Genomic DNA, 23,364 nt, shown 5'->3' with positions numbered 1-23,364 from the left:
ACAGGCTGGAGGGATTGGCTTAGCAGTTAAGGCACTTGTCTGCAAAGCCAAAGGACCCAGGTTCAATTCCCCAAGACCCACATAAGCCAGATGTACAAGGGGGCACATGCATCTGTAGTTCGTTTGCAATGGCTAGAGGCCCTGAGTGCCCTTTCTCTATCTTCTATCTCTCTCTGTGCTTGCAAATAAATAAATAAAATTTTAAAAATAAAAAAGAGAGAAATGTAATTGGAATTACAGATTCCACCATGCCACTGTAGCTTGGTGAACCAGTGACTGTAATGAGTTAAAGACTCACAAGCAGAGCTGAGGAGATGGCTAAGTGGTTAAGGCACTTGCCTGGGAAGTATAAGGACCCAGGTTCAATTCCCCAGTACCCACATAAGCCAGATACACCAAAATGGGAGCATGGAGCGTTCATTTGCAGTGGCTAGAGGCCCTGGCATGGCCATTCTGTCTATCTGCCTCTTTCCGTCTCCCTCTCTTAAATAAATAAAATAAAATATTAAAAAGGGACTCAGCCGGGCATGGAGGCACACACCTTTAATCCCAGCACTCGGGAGGCAGAGGTAGGAGGATCGCTGTAAGTTCAAGGCCACCCTGAGACGAGAGTGAATTCCAGGTCAGCCTGGACTAGTGTGAGACCCTACCTCAGAAAAAAAAAAAAAACAAAAGGGACTCAAGCCAAGCATGGTGGTGCACGCCTTTAATCCCAGCACTCGAGAGACAGAAGTAGGAGGATCACCGTGAGTTCGAGGCCACCCTGAGACTTTGTAATGAATTCCAGGTCAACCTGAGCTAGAATGAGACCCTACCTCAAAAAACAAAACAAAACAAAAAGGGACTCAATCAAAAGCACAATATTCTTCTGTTTGTCTGTTTTTTTAATATATTTTTATTTATATTTATATTTTATTTATATATATTTTTATTTATTTGTGAGCAGAGAGAGAGTATATGTGTATGCCAGGGCCACTTGCCACTGAAAAAGAGAAGCTCGAGATACATGCTTCACTTTATGCATTTGGCCTTATGTGGATGCTGGGGATTGAACCTGGGCCTTTGCAAGTAAGCGCCCTTAGCTGCTGAGCTGCCTCCCCAACCTCCAGGATTTGGCTCTCGTTACTTTTTTCCTTATGAACTCCAGCTTGAACACAAATCTTGCCACATATGCTTTTTCTTTTCTTTTAATGTGAAAGAGATTGAGAGTGAGAATGAGCGTGGGTGTGTCAGGGTCTCGTGCCGCCGCAAGCAACTTCAGACACATGCACCACTTTGTGTGTTTGGCTTTACGTGGATACTGGGGAATTGAACCCAGGCTGTCAGGCTTTGCAAACAAGCTCCTCTAACTGCAGCCCCACCTATGCTTTTGACTGACCTGACAGGACCCATCACTGGCTTCTCTTCCTCCCCTGTTCTCTGAGCACACGTGAGAAACCTGGTGTATGTGCCAGTCAAAGTCCTGCTGATCTGCCAAAGCCTTTCCTATCTCATAAAGATCACCGCCCACCATGGCAAAGCCACTAACACCCCTTTACCAGTCCTGAAGTCCCTGCTATAAACCCCTTTCTTAACTCTCCTGTGAACACAGTCTCAGCCGGCTTAGTGAACTGGGCATCGCACTGCCTCTCTCATGCCCTGTCCCCTTGGTAATGCCGCTCTTCCTGTGTTGGCCCCAGCCCCTGCTCTTCGTGGGATCTCAGACTGTGGCAACCCACTGTCCCTGCTGCTTGTATGAAGACTGACTTCTCTCCCTTGCCTCAGGCTTCGCAGCCTTTCTCTCAAGGAGCTCTGGGCACTTGTGTGGCAGCTTCTCTGCTTGCTCCGCACTTACACTGATGCCAGCGTGCCCCCATTAACCAGGCTGTTAGGGGCACTCTTGTTGCTTGTTTCACTGACTGTCAATTTCTTTTTGTTTTTGTTCTGTCTTTTCTTTTTTTTTTTTTTTTTTTTTTTTTTGGTTTTTCAAGGTAGGGTCTCACTCTGGTCCAGGCTGACCTGGAATTAATTCTGTCATCTCAGGGTGACCTTGAGCTCATGGCAATCCTCCTACCTCTGCCTCCCGAGTGCTGGGATTAAAGGCGTGCACCACCATGCCCGGCTCTGTTCTGTCTGTTCAAGGTAGGGTCTCACTGTAGCCCAGGCTGGCCTGGAATTCACTTGGTCTTGAACTCATGGCAATCCTCTTACGTCTGCCTCCCAAGTGCTGGAACTAAAGGTATGCACCACCACGTGCCCATTAAGTCCTCCGTCTGCATGGTGCATCATGGATTTTCCCTTCCTCTGTATTAGGTCAGACCTGAGGTAACTTCTGTGACCTCTACCTCACTCTCTCTCTCTCTCCTCACTGTCCAGTTCTTCCCATGGGGTCCGAGTTTTGAGTTCCCTGAAGGGATCTAATTTGTACCTTTTTTTTCTTACACCCTGTCCCCAGCCATTAAAAAAAAAAACAGGAAACCAGCAACTCTATCCCATACTTCTTTTTTCCACTTTTCCTGCCCACTCAGAGGCTAATGTGGAGGGCAGCATTTCCTACACGGACAGATCCTTTCTGGATAGACACAAAGGCTTGCTTACAATCCTGTCCCATGTTCAGGGGTTGTAATATATTCTCTAGTCTGTCAAGCATGTTGAGGGCATCCTCGTGCTCATGTGGAGGACCCCATTCATTGAGCAGGGCCACCACTGCACAGCACAGAGGACGATGCCCCATCCACCTACATACAAACGGGGCAGCCTCGGTTGCACAACAAGGACACGCCGGTCAACGCTACTCAGAGGAGGGCAGCCATGTCGGGATTGCCCCCACTAGACACTCCACCGTCAGGTGGTTCGGCCACAGTTACATCCAGAGCAAGGCCGTGGCGTTGCTCCTCCCTGGTTCTCTGGTTCTTTCATGCTACAAGTGGATGCCAGATATTGTGTAAACTTTTTCTGAAAAGAAATAAACAAAAGTTTACTCACTTTAGCTGGGGTCCCAATGGCAGAAGCATATGTGTGGCCTGGTGAACCAGTAAGTTTCACTGGGGTTACTGGCAGGAGCATGGGTGAGAAGTTACTCCTAGGAGCACAGATAGCTTATAGACAGCTACCCTTCTGGAGAAAATCTCTCTTCTCAGGCAACCTTTAACTGTCTGTGTATCCCTGGAAATGCGCATGGCTTTGTGAGTTTAGCAACTGTTAACTCTATTAATGTCTGGTCGGGGAAGGGCCTCGTGAGCCCCACTTCCACTCTGCGAAGCAGAGCTCACGGCCCAATCTTGTGCTGGTCCCCTTGTAATCACAGCTGCCAACAGTGCAAGGTGTCGATGGCCATGTCATGCCTGGAGGGACGCATTAGGATTGTTGTTGTTGTTTTTGGGGGGGTAGGGTCTCTCTCAACCTTAAATTCACTATGTAGTCTCAGGGTAGCCTCAAACTCAGTGATCCTCCTCCCTCTGCCTCCCAAGACAAATTAAAGATATGTGCCACCACACCCAGCTTAAACTCCCTATGTAGCTGAGGCTGATCCTCCTGCCTCTCCAACCCAAGTGCTGGGGTGACAGGTATATGCCACCACACCTGCACTGTTTATGACATTTTCATATATGTGTATTACTATAGTATGCTCATGTTCATCCCCACAGAACCCACCCTTTCACCTTCTCAGTAGTTCCCTTCCCCCCACCATCAACTATCTCTCTACTATTTTTATGTCATATGTATGTATTTAACTCCAGGTTTCACATATAAGAAAGAACCTAGGGCTGGAGGGATGGTTCAGCAGTTAAGGCACTGGCCTGCAAATCCTAAGGACCTGGATTCGATTCCCCAATACCCACGTAAAGCCAGATGCACAAGGTGGAGCATGCATCTGGAGTTCATTTGCAATGGCTAGAGGCCCTGGTGTGCCCATGCTCTCTCCCTGTCTCTGTCTGCCTGCCTGCCTGCCTCTGTCTCTGTCTCTCTCCCCTAAATAAAAATTAAATATTAAAAATAGAGCTGGGCCAGGCGTGGTGGTGCACGCCTTTAATCCCAGCACTCAGGAGGCAGTGGTGGGAGGATCACCAAGAGTTCGAGGCCACCCTGAGATTCCATAGTGAATTCCAGGTCAGCCTGGGCTAGAGTGAGACCCTACCTCGAAAAACCAAAATAAATAAATACAAATAGAAAGAGATGTGTAAGGAGATTGAAGGGGGTGGAGGATTGAAACAAGGTCTCACACGATAGCCCAGCCTAGCCTAGAACTCACTATATAGCCCCAGCTGGCCTCAAACTCACTGCAGGTTTCTGAGTACTGGGATTAGGCCTCCTGCCCTGCCTAGTCCTTGTGGTAGTTGTCTCTTTTGTTCCTTCCTATTATCCTCTCTTTTCTCTCTCTCTCTCTCTTTTTTTTTTTTTGTTTTGTTTATTTGTATTTATTTGAGAGCTACAGACAGAGAGAGAAAAAGGCAGAGAGAGAGAGAGAATGGGCGCGCCAGGGCCTCCAGCCACTGCAAACAAACTCCAGACGCGTGCGCCCCCTTGTGCATCTGGCTAACATGGATCCTGGGGAATGGAGCCTCGAACCGGGGTCCTTAGGCTTCACAGGCAAGCACTTAACCGCTTAGCCGTCTCTCCAGCCCCTATTATCCTTTCTTGATCACTCTTCCTCCCTCCTTTTGTATCCCTTCTTGCTCCAAAATAGTCCTCTTTCTACATTAATATATATGTAGTATGTGTGTGTGGTATGTATGGTGTCAGATGTGTGTAATACATGTAATGTGGAGGGTGTGCACATGCACACATGCAGAGAACAAAAGAAGATATCAGATGTCCTCCCTTATCACTTTCCTGCTTTATTTGCTCAAGCCATTCTCTCACTGAACATAGAACTCCCCATTTTTCAGTTAGGTTGGCTGACCAGGAGCCCCAGTGATCCCCCTGTCTCTGTGGTGTCCAGCTTTTCACATAGGTGTTAGGAATTGAACTTGAACTCATGTCCCCACTCATGCATAGGGGCCTTTACCCAGGGCCCTTTCCCCATCGCTGTTTGTAGTTGGTGAGATCCAGTATGTGATGTGTCCCGCCATAGTCTTGTTGCTCAAGTCAGCTTCAACTATTTGGGATCTTTGTGGTTCCAGATAAATATTAAACTGCTTTTTTTAATGAAAGAGAGCGAGAATTGGCACACCAGGGCTTCCAGCCTCTGCAATCGAACTCCAGACATGTGTGCCCCTTGTGTGCCCATGTGCGACCTGGTGCACTTGCGTCACCTTGTGCATCTGGCTTACGGGAGACCTGGAGAGTAGAACGTGGGTCCTTAGATTCTGCAAGCAAGCACCTTAACCATTAAGCTGCTTTCATTTCTGAGGGGAAAAGAATGCTATAATTTTGATAAGGACTACATTGCATCGGTAGATGACTTTCCTCAATACCTCCCCCACCCCTAGATAGGACCTCACTCTAGCTCAAGCTGACCTGGAATGCACTGTGTATTCTTAGGGTGGCCTCAAACTCTTATCTCTGCCTGTGCTGGGATTAAAGTCGTGCACCACCATGCAAGCCTTTTTTAAAAAAAAAAAAAATTAATTATTTACTTATTTGGGAGAGAATGGGCACATCAGGGCCTCCAGGCATGGCAAGCAAACTCCAGATGCATGCACAACCTTGTGCATCTGGCTTATGTGAGTCCTGGGAATTTGAACCTGGGTCCTTTGGATTTGAAGGCAAGTGACTTAACTGCTGAGCCATCTCTCCAGCACTCAATTCCTTCTCTTTTTTTTTTTTTTTTAATTTATGACAGAAAAAGGAAGGGAAAGAGGCAGATAGAGGGAGAGAGAATGGGTATGCCACGGCCTCTAGCCACTGCAAATGAACTCTAGACACATGAGCCACCATGTGCACCTGGCTTATGTGTAGATTCTGGGAAATCGAACTTGGGTCCTTAGGTTTGTAGACAAGTGCCTTAACTACTAAGCCATCTCTCCAGCCCTCACTTCCTTACTTGAGGAAAAAAAAAAAAATTTTTTTTTTTTCATTTATTTTGACACTGTCAGTTGAGCCCTGGAGTTTGTACATGCTAAGTACATCCTCTACCACTGAGTACACCTGAGCCCTGGAAGTGAAAGGGTTTGGTTTGGTTTGGCTTTCTGTTTTGTACTCCAGCACCAGCATTTCACCAACATTTCAGTTTGGCATATATTCATAATTTGTCTCTTCAGTTTTTTTCTTCATGCAGTTCTTGCTTTGTTTGTTGAATGGGTTCTAACTGTATGGCCCAGGCTGGTCTCAATTTCCTGGGTTCAAATGATCCTTTTGCCTCAGCCTCTTGTGTAGCTGGGGCTACAGGCATGCACCTTCAGTTTTTTGGTGTGTGTGTGTTTTCTTAATAATTTATTGACTTATGTGCAAGCAGAGACAGATAAAGAGGGACCGAGAGAATGGGTACACCAGTGCCTACAGCTATTGCGCCACTGTGCATCTGGCTTTGCATGGGTACTGGGGAATCAAACCCAGGTCCTTAGGCTTTGCATGCAAATACCTTTTAACTGTTGAGCCATCTCTCCAGCCCTGTAGGTTTTACCTAGTTGTCTGGTACCTGCATTTCATTGAGCCTCTGCAATGGGCTGGGGAGATGGCTCAGCAGTTACAGGAGCTTGCTTGCATAGCCTGCTGGCCCAGGTTCAATTCCCAACCCTCCCCACATAAGCCACACGCAAAAAGTGTCACAAGTGTCTGGTGCAGACACACACAAGAAGAAGAGAATGGAAAGAAATGAGGAAAAAGAAAAGAAAGAAAGCCAATCCCAGCACTCAGTAGACAGAGGTAGGAGTATCCCTGAGTTTGAGGCCAGCCTGAGACTACATGGTGAATTGCAGGTCAACCTGGGATAGAATGACACCCTACCTTGAAGAAAAAAAAAAAAAGAAGAAGAAGAAAGGAAGGGAGAGAAAGAGAATAAGCTTTAAGACTCTGTGAGGCAAATTGTAGGTCTATTTTGGATGGCTTACTCCAGCTTTCTGCCATTATTTGGTGTCTTATTTTCTGTGAGTTTTAGTGATCCGCCTTCCGTTGAAGGAGATACACCACTTCCAGTCTGGGCCTGCTGCTCTGTACACATTGATGCCTTCATGTTAGAGCTCTAGGCTGCATGTGATTCACCCAGGGATCACAGTGGAGTGATGTGTGTAAACCAGGTCATATGGCTGTTAGTGGGTTTATGTTAGAGTGTGGGCTGCAAGACCTAACAGGAAGAATCTCATCAAGAACACAGCCAAGGGGGCCAGAAAGGTGGCTCAGCAGTTAAGGCGCTTGCTTGCAAAGCCTAGCTGGAGGCCCTGGCATGCCCATTCTCTATCTTTCTCTGCTTGCAATTTTTTTTTAATTTTATTTATTTGCCACAGAAAGAAAAAGAAGCAGAGAGAGAGAGAATGGGTGTACCAGGGCCTTTAGCCATTGCAAATGAACTCCATCCAGAAGCATGTACCACCTTGTACATCTGCCTTATGTGGGTCCTGGGGAATTGAATTTGATCCTTTGGCTTTGCAGGCAAGTGCCTTAACTGCTAAGCCATCCCTCTAGCCCACAAATAAATATTTAATTTATTTACTTGCAAGCAGAGAGAGATAAGAGAAGAGAGACACAGAGAATGGGCATGCCAGGTCCCCAACCACTGCAAACTCCGATACATGTACTACTTTGTGCATCTGGCTTTATGTGGGTCCTGGGGAATAAATCCTGGATGGTTAGGCTTTGCAGGCCTTAACCACTGGGCCATCTCTCCATCCCAATAAATTAAAAAAATAAGAAGAACACAGCCAAGTGACTGGCTGGGGAGTGGGGGATTCAGGGCTGTTACAGCCTCTGCTGACGGATTGTGTTGTTGTACAAGGCAGTCCTGATGACCCAGGTAATGGACTGCACTGCTCTCAGGACACACTGGTAGGTTCAAAACTTGGCCTTCTTGGGGCAAGCTTCTGGGAAGCTCTGGGAGTCAGCAAAGCATGTCTCACTCTGAGATTTTTCTGTGAGCTGATCTGTTCTGGGAACACAGCTGAGTGAGCTGGAGCCAAGTGTCAGGACTGCCTGGGCCACGCCTGTAATCTCAGCTACTCAGGGTACTGAGAGGGGAAATTGTGAGTCCCCCATCGCAAAACCAACTGAGGGCTGGGGAGGTGGCTCAGCAGGTAAAGGCACTTGGTTGGAAAGCCTGTCATTTGAGGGTTCAGTTCCCCAGGCCACATATAAAGCCAGATGAGCAGTGGTGCATGTGTCTGGATATTGTTTGCAGCAGCAAGAGGCCCTATTTACACCCATGCCCATTCTTTCTGTCTCTGAATTTGAGGTCAGCCTGAAGCTACAAAGTGAGTTCCAAGTCACCCTGGGCTAGAGTGAGACCTTACCTGGGGAAAAAAAATAATAAATTAATGAATGAATTACAAAGATAGTACCAAGAGTTTCCAGATACACAAGCTTTCCCTTTTTCTCATTGTTACAATTAATAAACAACTTTTTATATATTCTATCAGTTAAGCTCCATTCTTTATTCAAATGCCTGTTTTTATGTAGCTGTTGGTCTGTTCCAACATCAGTAATTATGAGGACACATAAGAAATTGTAATTATCCCAAATTTTTCATTACACGGTGTACAGGAATCCTACCCAACATGTGTTCCCAGCCGCCAGAGTTAAGACACGGACATCTCTGAGAGACAATGGGTGGTTGTGCCCGCTACAGGCTTTCCATTCAGCTTTTCCTAGTGACCGCGACATACTGCCTCCCCCCAGCTATGGCCATTTGTCTTTGTTAATCCTTTCTCTCTTAATTGAGACTCCCTTAAGTGATAGTACACATAATGGGATTAATGTGGGCAAGCTGCCAAAAAAATAGGAAATCGGTTCCCTGGGGCCCTCATAAAGAATGGCAAAATTACCCTCTGTAGATAATTACTGCTAATATTTTGCTATGTATGTGTCTCCACTTCCTCTCTAAGTATGGGTGTGTTTGTATTTCTGGAACCTTGAATCCTGCTAATTGATCGTGTAAATGGGTCAAAGACTCTCCAAACCACAGACTATAAAAGAAATCCTACTGAGCCCTGGGTCACATAGTAGCTATGTTGATGTGGGCGAAGGCAGGGACACCAATAATCTCTTCTCTTGAAAAGCCACTCACGTATATATTTTTTTCTTTTTTTAATGAGTGCACAAACTAATGGGTTTCATTTCAACATCTTTGGAAGTTAGGGTGTTTTTTGTTTTGGTTAAGTTTGTTTTGTCTGGCTCTTTTTGTTTGCCAAGGCTGGGTCTCATTCTAGCCCAGGCTGACCTGCAGCTCATACTGGAGCTCAGGCCTGCCTCGAACTCACAATGATCCTCCTACCAAAGATCCTAGGATTAAAGGTGTGAGCCACCGTGCCCAATGTTCATAATTTGTTTTTATTGATTCTCCTCTCCCCTTCTCCCTTTTATTCCCCACTCCCATGCCCTTCTAACCCTCAGTAGCTCCTTTCATATCATATCCCATATTACATACTCTGCCTTATAGAATTAGAGGTATATCACTTAAAACTAATCCCATGGAAAAATATCAAAAAATACAGAGCCGGGTGTGGTGGCACACACCTTTAATCTCAGCACTTGGGGGGCAGAGGTAAGAGGATCACCATGAGTTCAAGGCCACCCTGAGAGTACATAGTGAATTTCAGGTCAGCCTGGGCTAGAGTGAGACCCTACCTTGAAAAGCAAACAACAAACAAACAAACAAACAAATAAAAACACAGCCTTTCAGAATTAGAGTTCCTATGATCTTCATGTTTATTACACAGGAAATAGTAATCACGGATGCCTGGTGCCCTAAATTTACGCTATACAAATAACACGTCTAAGACATAAGGAAAATGACTAAGGTGGCTAAATATAAGTGATCACAGAGACCTCCCACAACAGAGGGGAGGTGCGGCTGAGCCTGGGCCAGTGTTCTCAATTTGGTATCTTTTCCCATTAGTCTGTGAGCCTGATTGCCAATGCAGAATCATGCTTCTGCCCCCTGCGTGTTCATAGTGAGGGGACATTTCCTCCTTGTGTGCCACAGAATCCTTTTGGCCAATATTGCTAAATAAAGAGAATCTCATTCTTAGCATCAGGCTCTGAAAGTTTCTCGTATTTAACATTCATTCCATTAGCAGCTGCTTTACAAAGCACCTGTTTTTCTGTAATAAAAGAAGGAGGGCTGGAGAGATGGCTCAGCTGTTAAAGGCACTTGCTTGTAATAAAAGAAGGAAACAACAGGCTTATTTTTTCACTTATAAATATGAATTAAGGGATGTCTACCACTACTGATCTTCAGTAACAACAACTAATTTGTGTGAAATAATTATAATGTATTCTGGATGTTTTATGTGAGTTTATCTTAATAGCTGAGGCAGTTGTCTCATTTGACCTGCAGTATAATTTTATTTTTTTAATTGAGAACTTTATTATATGAACATACAGTAATTTTGATCACGTTCCCATCCTATTGTCCTGTTTTGTCCCCTCTTCCCCTGCCTGATCTCCTGAGAAACCCCCCCCCCTTTCAAGTTAGTTAGTCCTCTGTTCTGTTTTCTCATTCCCTTTATCTTCTTCATTCTCCATGTTAAAATGTTGATGGGCAGGTTGGAGAGATGGTTCAGCAGTTAAAGGGGCTTCCTTACAAAGCCTGATGGCCCAGGTTCCATTCCCCAGTGCCCCCATAAAGCCAGGTGCACTAAGTGGCACTTGGATCTGGAGTTGGTTAACGGTGGCAGGAGGTCCTGGTGCACCCATACTCACTGTCCTTCTGCCTCTTTCTCTGTGTCTGTCTGTCTGTCTCTCTCTCTTAAAATAATTTTTTTGGGGGGTTCTACGTAGGGTCTCACTCTAGCTCAGGCTGACCTGCAATTCACTATGTAGTCTCAGGTTAGCCTCAAACTCACAGCGATCTTCTTCCTACCTCTGCCTCCCAAGTACTGGGATTAAAGGTGTGTACCACCACACCTGGCTTTAAAAAAATTTTTTTTTCTTTTTTTTGGTTTTTCAAGGTAGTGTCTCGCTTTAGCCCAGGCTGACCTGGAATTCACTGTGTAGTCTCAGGGTGGCCTTGAACTCATGACAGTCCTCCTACCTCTGCCTCCAGAGTGCTGGGATTAAAGGTGTGCACCACCACGCCCGGCTTAAAAAAAAAAATTCTTTTAAATCAAAACACAAAAAGCAAACCTTCATGGTGATCCTCAGTCTACCAAGTGCTGGGACTAAAGGCATGAGTCACCCTGCCTGGCTTTCTCTTTTTGTGTTTTGTGAATTTTGTTTATTTTTTTACTTTATTTTGTTTATTTATTTGAGAGAGAAAGAGGCAGAGAGAGAGAGAATGAGTGTGCCAGGGCCTCCAGCCACTGCAAACAAACTCCAGACGTATGCTCTACCTTGTGCATCTGGTTTACGTGGGTCCTGGAGAATCAAACTGGGATCCTTTGGCTTTGCAGGCAAGCACCTTAACAGCTAAGCCATCCCTCCAGCCCTAGCTTTCTCTTTTTAATTCTAATAATCCCTGGTGAATAACATCAATGAATTCTTGGTGTTCTAGTAATATTACACTATGGCACAATCACTAATTGGCATAAGTAAGTGAAAGACACAAAACCTCTCAGAATCATTTCTCATAATTATATTATAACTGAATATGATCTATAATTCTCTTCTCTTTTCTTGCATGTGCATGTGTATAGTCTATGTGCCTATGTGTGTGTTCTAGTGTGTGGGCACATGTGGGGGGGTGCTTGTACACGTGTGTGTATGCATTTGAAGTCCAAAGGTCGACATTGAAAGACTGGAAGCCTTCCTCAATCACTCTCCACCTTTCTTTCCCCCACTTTGGTTTTTTGAAGATCACCCTGTAGCCCAGGATAACCTGGAATTCACTCTGTACTCTCAGGCTGGCCTTGAACTCATGATGATCCTCCTACCTCAGCCTCCCAAATGCTGTGATTAAAAGTGTCCACCACTACGCCCAGCCTCCACCTTATTTATTGGAAAAGGGTCTCTCAATTTTAGAGCTTGCTGAGCATTGTGGCACTTTTCTTTAATCCCAGCACTTGGAAGGCTCACTTAGGAAGATCGTTATGAATTCAAGGCCAATCTGAAGCTACAGAGTGAGTTCCAGGTCAGCCTGGACTGAAGTGAGACCCTGCCTCGGAAATATATATATTCAATATGTATATATTCAATAAACTCCCATATATATGTATGTGTTACACCATGCCTACTTGTCTTTCATCTCTTTAAATATTTTTTATTATTTTATTTTCAAGCAAAGAAAGAGAATAAGGACTGGAGAGCGGTTAAGGTGCTTCCCTGCAAAGCCAAAGGACCAAGGTTAGATTCCCCAGGACTCATGTAAGCCAAACGTACTAGGTGGCGCATGCATCTGGAGTTCGTTTGCAGTGGCTGAAAGCCCTGGGATGCCCACTTTCTCTCTCTGCCTCTTTCCCTCTAGCAAATAAATATATAAAAAATAAAATATTTTTTAAAAAGAAAGAAAGAGGGCTGGAGAGATGGCTTAGCGGTTAAGTGCTTGCCTGTGAAGCCTAAGGACCCCAGTTCAAGGCTCGATTCCCCAGGACCCACGTTAGCCAGATGCACAAGAGGGCACACGCGTCTGGAGTTTGTTTGCAGTGGCTGGAAGCCCTGGCACACCCATCTCTCTCTCCCTCTCTCTCTCTCTCTCTCTCTCTCTCTCTGCCTCTTTCTCTGTCACTCTCAAATAAATAAATAAGAATAAACCAAAAAATTTTAAAAAAAAAGAAAGAAAGAGAATAAATGGGCAGGCAAGGGCCTCTTGCCTCTACAAACTCCAGACTGCATGTGGTACTTTGGGCATCTGGCTTTACATGAGTACTGAGGAATGGAACCTGGGCCAGGCCAAGCTACAGGCTTTACAAGCAAACGCTTTTAACAGCTGAGCCATCTTCCCCAGCCTAAATATGAGAGAAGGAGAGTATAGACGCACCAAGGACTCTTGCCACTGCAAAGGAATTTATATGCCACTTTGGGCATCTGGCTTTACATGGGTACTGGCGAACTGAATCTCAGAAATATATATTTCCGAGGCAGGGTCTCACTTCAGTCCAGGCTGACCTGGAACTCACTCTGTAGCTTCAGATTGGCCTTGAGATTTTTTTTTTTTTTTTAGTTTGCAAGAAGAGAGAGAGAAATAGAAGTGAGATAGAGAAGAATGGGCACACCAGGGCCTCTAGCCACTGCAAACAGACTCCAGATGTATGTGCCCCTTGTGTATTTGGTTTATGTGGGTCCTGGGAAATCAAACCTGGGTCTTTTGGCTTCACAGGCAAATGCCTTAACCACTAAGCCATTTCTCCAGCCCTCTTTAAATACTGTTTTTAGGGCTGGAGAAATGGCTTAGCGGTTAAACACTTGCCTGTGAAGCCCAAGGACCCCGGTTCAAGGCTCCATTCCCCAGGACCCACATTAGCCAGATGCCCAAGGCAGCACAGCGTCTGGAGTTCGTTTGCAGTGACTGGAGGCCCTGGCGTTCCCATATTGTGTGTGTGTGTCTGTCTCTCCCTCTCTCTCTCTCTCTCTCTCTCTCTCTCTCTCTCTCTCTCTCTATCTGCCTCTTTCTCTATCACCTTCAAATAAACAAATGAAAATAAATATGGTTTTTAAAGAAAGTTGTTTTTATTGGAGAGAGAAAGGAAAAAAAATGGGCATACCAGGACCTCTTGGCCACTGCAAAGGAACTCCAGACTTGTATGTCACTGTGCATCTGACTTGATGTAGGAACTGGAAAATGGAACGAGAACAAGTATGTTTTGCAAGCAAGTGCATTAACCACTGAGCGACTCCACGGACTTTTTTTTTCTTCGAGGTAGGGTCTCTATCTGGTCCAGGCTGACCTGGAATTTATTATGTACTCTTCTCAGGGTGACTTCTAACGCAAGTGTTCCTCCTACCTCTGCCTCCCAAGTGCTGGGAGTAAAGGCATGCACTACCACGCCCCGCTCCCCAGACCTCTTTAAATATTTTTAACCTCATACTGTTGTTACCGCTATCTATGTGTTTATGGAGTCAGATTTCCCGCACTTGGTATGGAACACTTGTGCACCTGATGTGCTGTCCATCATGGCAGCAGTGAGGCCATCTGAGGCACTTTGTCCCGGACGGGCCACGTGCAGAGGCCCCATGGGTTCACAGTGTGACTGGTCACCCTCCACCCACGTCTCATGCAGCCCCCAGGCCTTGCCAGAAGGGCCTGAACTACGTTTCCCAAAGGCCTCTGGACTGTGCCAGTGGTGCGTGCTGCATGCTGGGACAGGGGTGTGCAGGCTCTGGTTTCCATAGACACGGCCTCCTGTTCCCCTCACCCCTATACCTTCACACCACCCAAGCAGAGGCGATCCAGGGGGCCAGAGGCGTCCCTCCAGGGGCCCGACCAGGTCTTCGAGCGCCACGACCCAGTGAAAGCTCCGCAGAGAACTTTGCAGGGCGCCGTGCCCATGTTCACGCGTGCGCGCGCATGTCCCCGTGCGCGTGTGTGTGCGCGCGTGTCCGTGTGTATGTCCCGGTGCCTGCGCCTCGGCCTCTGGCCGGAGCCCTGTGCGCATGCGTGTGTCCTGGTCCGAGGTGGCCGGGCTCGCGCGTGGCCGGCGCCGTGTGCGAGTGTGCCCGCGCCCCCGTCACCGTGACGCACGCGTGTGCCCGCGTCACCGGTGCCCCCCGCGGGGGCGGCAAGCTAGCGCATCCATGCCTTGACGCAGCCGCGTTGCCTTGACGACGACGCGGCAGCGCCAGCCGCTGGGGCCCGGGGGCCTCGGGGTCGCCGCAGGGGCCCCGCGCCGCCGCCGCCGCCGCCGCCTGACGCACTCGCCGCGGACCGCGCTGCGCTGCTGGCTCGCTCGCTCGCTCGCTGGTGCTCGAACTGCGAACTGCGCCACAGGTGTGTGGAGTCGGACGCTCCGTGCCGCCGTCCCGCGCCGCCCGCTGCTGCCTGCCCCGGCCGCAGGTAACTTGTCCGCGGGGCAGTGCCGCGCTCGCCCGCCCGCCCGCCCGCGGGTCGGGGGTGTGCCGGCCGCCGGCCGCATTGTGAGCTTGCCGGGTGCCTGGCGCGGAATTGGCGCTCGCTCGCTCGCTCGCGTGTCTCGATACTTAGCCAGACGGCTTTTGCGGAGTGAGCCCAGTTGTGGGGTGCTGTAACCTGTTGTTGCGACGTTTTTTGCCGCTTCCTCGAACCAAGGGGTGTCGGGGTCGTCCCCACGAACCGGAGTCAGGACAGCCTGAGAGCGGGCAGTGCTCGGTGCAAACTACCTGCGGGGCGGCAGGAGGTGGCCCCGCTGCAGCTCCTCGCGTGCAGGGAAAGTTCTCATAGTTCTGGTCGCATGTGTCGGTCCCCGTAGTTTCGCAAGGACTCGCTCAGAATCTCAGATCAGGGCCACTTTTATTTCCACTTGCTTTTGCCTTCGCGTGTGTTTTCCGTCGTCACCTGTTGCCCACAAAGACCCTGGTGTCTCACCATCGCCCTCCTCTTACCCCCACCCCAAGGCCAGCTTTTAAAGAGTGGATCGATCGTCTGATCTGTAGGAAGTGTGGTACATCTGAAATTTAAGGTTCTGGTGAGGTCCCTTTTTTTTTTTTTTTTTAAACTACATGGTTTCACCTTATAGATACTGGAAGGGAAAATGGCATATTTATAAAAATCTTGAAGATGACACAAGGGTCATGGTAAAACAAAGGTGAGAGGAAAGGTTTGTCATAGGAGCATTTACAGACGTGTGTGCAGTCTGTGACCCATGCTTTGAGTGCACTGTGCAGCGTTGTATGGCTGTCCAGCGTATTTGTAAAAAATAATAATACCCACGAAACAGTGTTTTCAGACTGAGAAAGGGGAGGGAAGGATGGCAGGGATGAAGGGAAAGGGAGGAAGGGAGGGATTGCAGGGATGAAGGGAAAGGGAGGAAGGAAGGGGAGATTCAAACCTGTCTGTCACTGGCGCTTCCTACCATTTTGAGCTTTCAGAAAATTGGGTCATTATGAGGACAGAATGCATTAAATGTACTTAAAACCCATACGCCAGCTACTCAGAGCATAAGTGCTCAGTAAATACTGTAGCTATTATGTGGTAAGCCTGGAAGTTTATAAATCATGAACAACACACATATGAAGATAACAGTACTAAGAGGTTCACAAAATGAACTAGAGCCTCAGACGGTCAAGAACAGGAATTCCAGCCAGACATGGTAGCACACGTCTCTAATCCTGGCACTCTGGAGGCTGAAGCAGCAGGATCACTGGGAGTTCAAGGCCAGCCTAGGCTACATAGTAAAAACATTATCTAAAAATAAATAAGCTGGGCATGGTGATACATACCTTTAATCCCAGTCCTCAGGAGGAGAAATAGGAAGATTGCCATGAGTTCAAGGCCACCCTGGGACTACATAGTAAATTCTGGGTCATCCTTGGCCAGGGTAAGACCCTGCCTCAAGAAAAAAAAAAAGGAAAAATAAATACATAAATACATGGGGCTGGAAAGATATATCAATGGTTAAAGTTAAAGGCTTACTACCAGCCTGGGCTCAATTCCCTAGCCTTCCATGTAAAGCTAGACAGGTGATTGTTTGCATTAACAAGTGACTCCAGGGCACATACATGTGCAAATAAATAAAAGCACCAGGCATGATGGTTCACACCTCTAGTCACAGTACTTGGAGATGGAAGCAGGGTGAGTTCAAGGCCAGCACTAGCTATGTGGTGAGGCCAGCCTAGCTACATGAGACTTTGTCACAAAAACGAAAAAAGTAATTCCACTTCTCCCACTTCTAAGCATGTATGTGTTTTGTTTCTGCAGCATAGAATCCTCCTAATTCGTGTAAGTTTGCTAGACTCTCCAGATCTTAGCTTGGGAAAGGTATTGGGACCTAGGGATGTAGGTCTGTCACATAGTACACCCAATACAGCATCTTGCTAATGCCCTCAAACCAGTGTCTTCTGTAGGTTGATTTTTTTTTTTTTTTTAAGTAGGGTCTTGCCCTAGCCCAGGCTGACCTGGAATTCACTATGCAGTCTCAGGCTGACCTTGAACTGATGGCAGTCCTTCTACCTCTGCTTCTCAAGTCCTGGAATTACGGGTGTGCACCACCACATCTGGCTAACAGCTAATCATTGCATACTGCTGCATGTTTTAGAAATATTACCTTCCTTATAGTTGGGATAGCCACACCTTGCAGTTTATTCCAGTTTTAGCAAGGAGGAAACATACACTATTAGTTAGTAACTGTCACTCAAGAGCTGGTATTCAGGATGGTAGGCACATTGGCATGATTGACTAACAGTCTGCATGGTTCATCCCAGTCCCCAGGTCCTTCCTCACCAAGACCCTCACCCTGAATCACCGGATTGGTCATTCCAGAGTGCTCAGCCCCCACTGAAGCAAAGAAAGGCATTCCTTTCAGGTAAGACAAATGTCTCTCAAATTCTAAGGGCAAACACCAGAAGCTTCCAGACAGGGCCGTATGCTTTAAGGGATTCTAGCACCCTCTTCTGGCCATGCAAAAAACTGGTCAGACATCCTGCTGGGTCTGGGTTTGTTTTTAAGGCAATAAAATTTAAAGAAGAAAAAAGGAAAAGCACCTCTGCTGTACTATGAAGTTGCTGGAAATCTGTGACTGTGTCCGGGATCCCCATTTCGTTTCGTTTCTTTTCTGTGTTTTTTTTTTTCTTTCTTTCTTTCTTTTTTTTTTTTTTTTTTTGAGATAGGGTCTTAGGGTCTTGCTTTTGCCCAGGCTGACCTGGAATTCACTATGTATTCTCATATTCTCAGGGTAACCTGAAACTCAACAGTGATACTACTACCTCTACCTCCCAAGTGCTGAAATTAAAGGTTTGTGTGACCACATCTGGCTAGAATCCTTTTGATTTTCCCCAGATGTTCAGATTTTGGGCATGTGTGCATGTTGGACAGCAAGGATGAAATTGCTAGAAGGTCATATGGAGTCATTTGAGAGCCCAGTTGCAACTGGTTTTAATATCCGTTTCTGCCCATAGCTCTTACCTCTTAGATTTTGTGTTTTCTGGAGAAGAAACCCCAAGATGGCTGATAAGACCGTGCATACTGGCGCTGTGGAGGACGGCAGTGTGGAGGCCGGGCGTGACGAGGCCGGCAGCACTGTGGCCCGTGTAAGTGTGCGATTTCCTGCCTGCCGTGGAACAGGTGGATGTTGTGAATTACCGGAAGCCGCGGACCTAAGCCAAGCCCATCTTCTAACTTCTCCTGACGTCTCCCTGTGGCAATAAAGAATGCCCCCACTTGACCCTGTGTGTATCTTTTTGGCTATTTACCCAGTCACGGAGCAAATTATTCATCTCCTGTATCCTCAGTTTTCTTGGCCACAATAAGGTTGGGGCAGTGAAGAAACAAAGTCCTTTGAGGGAAACATTAAATCATGGCTGGGGTCTCATGAGTTGGACTCATCAGTCCCATTGGACTACAAGAGAAAATCAGAGTCTCCAGTAATCATGTGTAGTGGGGTGGGTAAGAGGGGATATTCCTATCTGGAGATCTCAGTCTTACCATTTGGTGAGGCACAAGCTCTGAGACTCTAGAGCTGGCACTGTACCTGCCATGAAAACTGAGGGGCACGTTTCGTTGTTGAGTGGACCTGCCAGACCTGTGTGGTTGTCGCCATTCGGCACTGGTATCCTCTTACTCACTCACTGACAGGCTCGAGTACTTAGAGTGCCGGCGGACAGGTCATTCCCACACAGCAACGCAGAGGGGTTCCGCCCCAGCTGTGGGTGGCATGGTGTTCGTCTTCACAGGAGGCAGGGACTAGCCTGTGCCCGTCATCACAAGGGTTCCTCCTGTCATGTCCTCACGAGTCTGTGGGTCTATTTTCAGAATGTTATAACGTTCTCGGATGTGGCAGTGGATTTCTCTCAGGAGGAGTGGGCCTGTCTGAACTCTTCCCAGAGGGACTTGTACTGGGATGTGATGTTGGAGAACTACAGCAACTTGGTCTCCCTGAGTAAGTCCCTGAGACCCTGCGCTCTGGAATAGCAGCAAGCCACTGTGGTGTTCCAGAGCCATCTCTCTAGGAACCTGGCTTTGTGGAGCTAGGCAGAATGTGTACTTAACATGCACATTTCTTGGGTTCACTCCTTAGGCCCCCGAAAATTAGAGGGTTCTGCAGGTATAGCAGTGCCTAACGCTCTCAAAGGCCATTGTCAACGTGGCCTTTTCTGTTTGTCTTTAACAGTAAGGCCTGCAGTATTCCCTCACTAAGTTGTGGTCCCAACAATTTTTTGTTTTTGTTTTTTTGAGAAAGGGTCTCACTTTAGCCCAGGCTGTCCTATAATTTGCTATGTAGTCTCAGGGTGGCCTTGAACTAACAGTGATCCTACCTCAGCCTCCCAAGTGCTGGGATTAAAGGTGTGTGCCACCATGCCCAGCTTGTCATTTCTTTTTTAATAAATTTTACTTATGTATTTAAGAGCAAGAGAAGCAGACAGAGAATGAGTATGGGCATGCCATGGCTTCCAGCCACTGCTAACAAACTCCAGATGCATGCAACATTTAGTGATCTGGCTTTACCTGGGTACGGGAATCAAACTTGGGTCCTTAGGCTTTGCAGGCAAGTGCCTTAATGGCTGAGCCATCTCTCCAGCCCAGAAATGTCATTCCTACTAGAGAAGCTTAGTTTGTGGGTTGGCTTAGCTTCTGATTTCTGTTAAAGGTTATGTATTTTTTTTTCCAGATTTGGAATCACCATGTGATGCTAGGAGGTTTGCCATTGCAAAGAGCATATATGGCTTGAATTTTCACAGAAAGAAGTCAAGTGGCAAAAGTAAATTTCGCCTCCCTATCAGGATTCCTGAAGGTGAGTCTGAAAGACCACAGGGCTCCCAAGAAGGAAATGGCAATAAAGCAGCAGTCAGCTCTAAAAAAGCACCCAGTGAGAGAGAGAGCACACCTGCTTCTAAGCCACGCCCCAAACCCCGGAAGGAGAATGCCTATAAGTGTAAGGAGTGTGGGAAGGCCTTTAGTCGTAGCTATCAGCTTAGCCAGCATCAGAAAATTCACACTGGTGAGAAACCCTATGAATGTAAAGAGTGTAAGAAAGCCTTCCGTTGGGGTAATCAGCTCACTCAGCATCAGAAAATTCACACTGGGGAGAAACCTTATGAGTGCAAAGACTGTGGGAAGGCCTTTAGGTGGGGCTCCAGCCTTGTTATTCATAAGAGAATTCACACTGGTGAGAAACCCTATTTGTGTAAAGACTGTGGGAAGGCATTCAGGCGTGGTGATGAGCTCACTCAGCATCAGCGATTTCATACTGGTGAGAAAGACTATGAGTGTAAAGACTGTGGGAAAACCTTTAGCCGTCTGTATAAGCTCATTCAGCATAAGAGAATTCACAGTGGTGAAAAGCCCTATGAGTGTAAAGACTGTGGGAAGGCCTTTATCTGTGGTTCTAGCCTCATTCAGCATAAGAGAATCCACACAGGTGAGAAACCCTTTGAGTGCCAAGAATGTGGGAAGGCCTTCACTCGAGTCAATTACCTCACTCAGCACCAGAAGATTCACACCGGTGAGAAGCCTCATGAGTGTAAGGAATGCGGGAAGGCCTTTCGTTGGGGTTCTAGCCTTGTTAAGCATGAGAGAATCCATACGGGTGAGAAGCCTTATAAGTGTACAGCATGTGGGAAGGCCTTTAATTGTGGTTATCACCTCACGCAACACGAGAGAATTCACACGGGTGAAACACCTTATAAGTGCAAGGAATGTGGGAAGGCCTTTATTTATGGCTCAAGCCTTGTTAAGCATGAGAGAATTCACACAGGGGAGAAACCCTATAAATGTAAGGATTGTGGGAAGGCCTTCAGTCATGGCCATCAGCTCACCCAGCATCAGAAAACCCATATGGCAAAGTCTTACCCATGTAAGCAATGTGGGGAGGTTTTTAATCATATAAGCCTTCTTCGAGAGCATGTGAAAACTCATTAAGAGTTGAAAAGCCTTTTCAGATTATACCAAGGCCTCTGTCCTGCATTCATTTCTTCCTCAACATGAGGAAAATTCATGTTTGATTTTACATAAGAAAGCCTTCACTGGTCATTTTCCTGCTTATAGAGTATCAGAAGTCATACTAGAGGCACACTTGGGAGAGTGTAGTAGAAGTCACTTTTTTCTTAATGATCACACCATGTTCTGTATTGGCATTTTTACTGGATAGGTCAGCTGAGTGAATGTGTGTTACACTTCAGGATCATCCTAAGGGACAACCCTACTCATGTGACAGTTGTGGGGAAACCTTTTTAGTGTTGACACATGCCATACCAACCATGTTCACCATCCCAACTCTTCATTCTGTGAGACACAACTGCTCATTATGTGTGTGTTACAGATACACTCAGCACACAGTAAGGGTACATGCTGATAAACCTGTCATGCTGGCAACACCATTTAGAAGTACATCTGGTACACCTTACCAACCAGGCCGCATAGCTTTGCCCAGCCCACTTTATGTGCTCCAAACACTCCCATTAGCCTAAGTTGGGCAACGACATCTAACACAGTCTATTTAGTAACAAAACTATTGAGTGTCTCACATAATTTATTGACTAATTGCCAGGCATGGTAGCACATGTCTGGAATGTCAGGAGGCTGAGGCAGGAGGATTGAGAGTTCAAAGCCAGCCTGGGTTGCAGAACAGGTTCCAGGCCAGCCTATAGCAAGACCCTGTCTCGAAAAAAAAAAAAAATTGAATATTGTTCTAAAGTGAAACCAGTGGTTGTGTGGGGAATGCTTGTGCCCCATTGTGAAGCTGAAAACTAGCTGTACTGGATGTGCTCTTACTATCTCGAAGTTCAGTGGTTGTGTTGGGCACACTTGTGCACCACCATAAACGTGAAAAATCAGTGGTCGTATTGGGTACGCTTTCACGCCTTTGTAAACTTGAAAAATCAGTGGTTATACTGGATATGCTTTCGTGCCATCGTAAAGTTGAAAAATCCGTGGTTATATTCGATATGCTTTCACACCTCGTAGAGTTGAAAAATCAGTGGTTATACCAGGTACGCTTTCGCACCATTGTCAAGTTGAAAAATCAGTGGTTAATACTGGATATGCTTTTGTGCCTTGTAACGTTGAAATATCAGTGTTTGTATCAGGTACGCTTTCACACCATCGTAAAGTTGAGAATCAGTGCAGTGGTTACATGGACATGCTGTCGCACCATCGTGAAGTTGAAAAGGCAGTGGTTCTGTGGATGTGCTTTCACACCATCGTATAACTGAAAAATCAGTGTTGAATAAGATATGCTGTTGCACCATCATAAAGTTGAGTAATTGTGAGTCAAAATGTCTGTGTGTTGAAACTTGTGTATTTGTAAAATGTACACTGTGTGCATTACTTGTACATAGGGATAGTCATATTGTGGAAACTAAATGGTATGTGTAAACTCTTTGAGAAGTGTCTGGAAAACTATGTCATTCAGTAAATACTACCTACTACTGTTCTGTGATCATCATCAGTGTTCTGTCAGTGAGTTAGTGCCAGGCCACCTGTGGGTGCAGTGGGTTTAGACAAGGCTTTCAGGCTTCGTGGAGATGGTATGGGAGATTATTGTCACATCTTCAGTCAGGAACAGACTGGACTGAGTGCTAAAGATTGTTATTTGCCAGATGTAGTCTGTTCATGAGATGACGCCACTAAGATGGAGACAAGCCCGGAGCGGAGTGAGGGAAGCTGGCCCACGCACCCAGCCAAGGACTCACACACAGCAAAGGCCAATCAGCAGGTCAGGCGAAAGGGAGACAGAACGTGGCGCCAGAAACTAACAGATGGCCACAAAGACGGAAAAGTGTTCCGCCTCCCTACTTGTCGAGGAAGGACAAGGGAGCACCATGAGATGTCAGGCGGCTGTCACCAGGATGCATAAAATTCAAATCAAAGTATTTCAAATGTCTCACCACAGAGGTAAAGGAGGCTTTGGACATGCTCTTTTGACTCAATCTTTCCACATTGTATACATGTATTAAAGGGTCACTGTATTCTAAATGTAATATAAAAAGTGAAAAGTCAATGTAATACAATTATTTGTCAACTAAAAATAAAGTTTTTAAAAGTGTAAACTGATTTTGTTGTGTACGCAGATGAGCTATTCCTGAAGGAACTGAACTGTTGAGGTGTGCACAGCAAGGACACACACGGGCAGGGAGCCAGTGTCCTGAGAAAGAGGCCACAACGGAGTCCTGGGACGATTGAGGGAATAGGTAGGCTTGGGTAGACCTGAGCCTTCTTAAGATGTGCCTACAAGGCTAAAGAGATGGCTCAGTGCTAAAGGCATTTGCTTGCAAAATCTTACAGCCTAGGTT

The 23,364-nt window shown here is 46.6% G+C and overlaps 1 protein-coding gene across 4 annotated transcripts in view; it reads left to right on the top strand.

Annotated features, from left to right (window-relative positions):
• Positions 1–23,088, top strand: part of Znf331 (zinc finger protein 331) — a 28,203-nt gene extending 5,115 nt beyond the window's left edge. The window contains exons 1-6 of one of the 4 annotated variants that reach the window (XM_012951946.2): positions 14,890–14,998; positions 17,341–17,441; positions 17,810–17,869; positions 18,034–18,165; positions 18,887–19,013; positions 19,743–23,088. In XM_012951946.2, the coding sequence (XP_012807400.1) occupies positions 18,079–18,165; positions 18,887–19,013; positions 19,743–20,992 (1,464 nt within the window). In that variant the 5' untranslated portion in view covers positions 14,890–14,998; positions 17,341–17,441; positions 17,810–17,869; positions 18,034–18,078 and the 3' untranslated portion in view covers positions 20,993–23,088. Of the gene's footprint in view, positions 1–14,889; positions 14,999–17,340; positions 17,442–17,809; positions 17,870–18,033; positions 18,166–18,886; positions 19,014–19,742 lie in introns of those variants that run through there. The other 3 variants (XM_045133518.1, XM_045133519.1, XM_045133516.1) reach the window with 3 other exon arrangements.
• Positions 23,089–23,364: the final 276 nt, after the last annotated feature.

The sequence above is a fragment of the Jaculus jaculus genome, chromosome 14, assembly GCF_020740685.1.
Source record: "Jaculus jaculus isolate mJacJac1 chromosome 14, mJacJac1.mat.Y.cur, whole genome shotgun sequence".
In the NCBI taxonomy this organism is placed as follows: domain Eukaryota; kingdom Metazoa; phylum Chordata; class Mammalia; order Rodentia; family Dipodidae; genus Jaculus; species Jaculus jaculus.
Note: the sequence above shows the minus strand (reverse complement) of the source record. Positions and strands in the feature narration are given on the sequence as shown.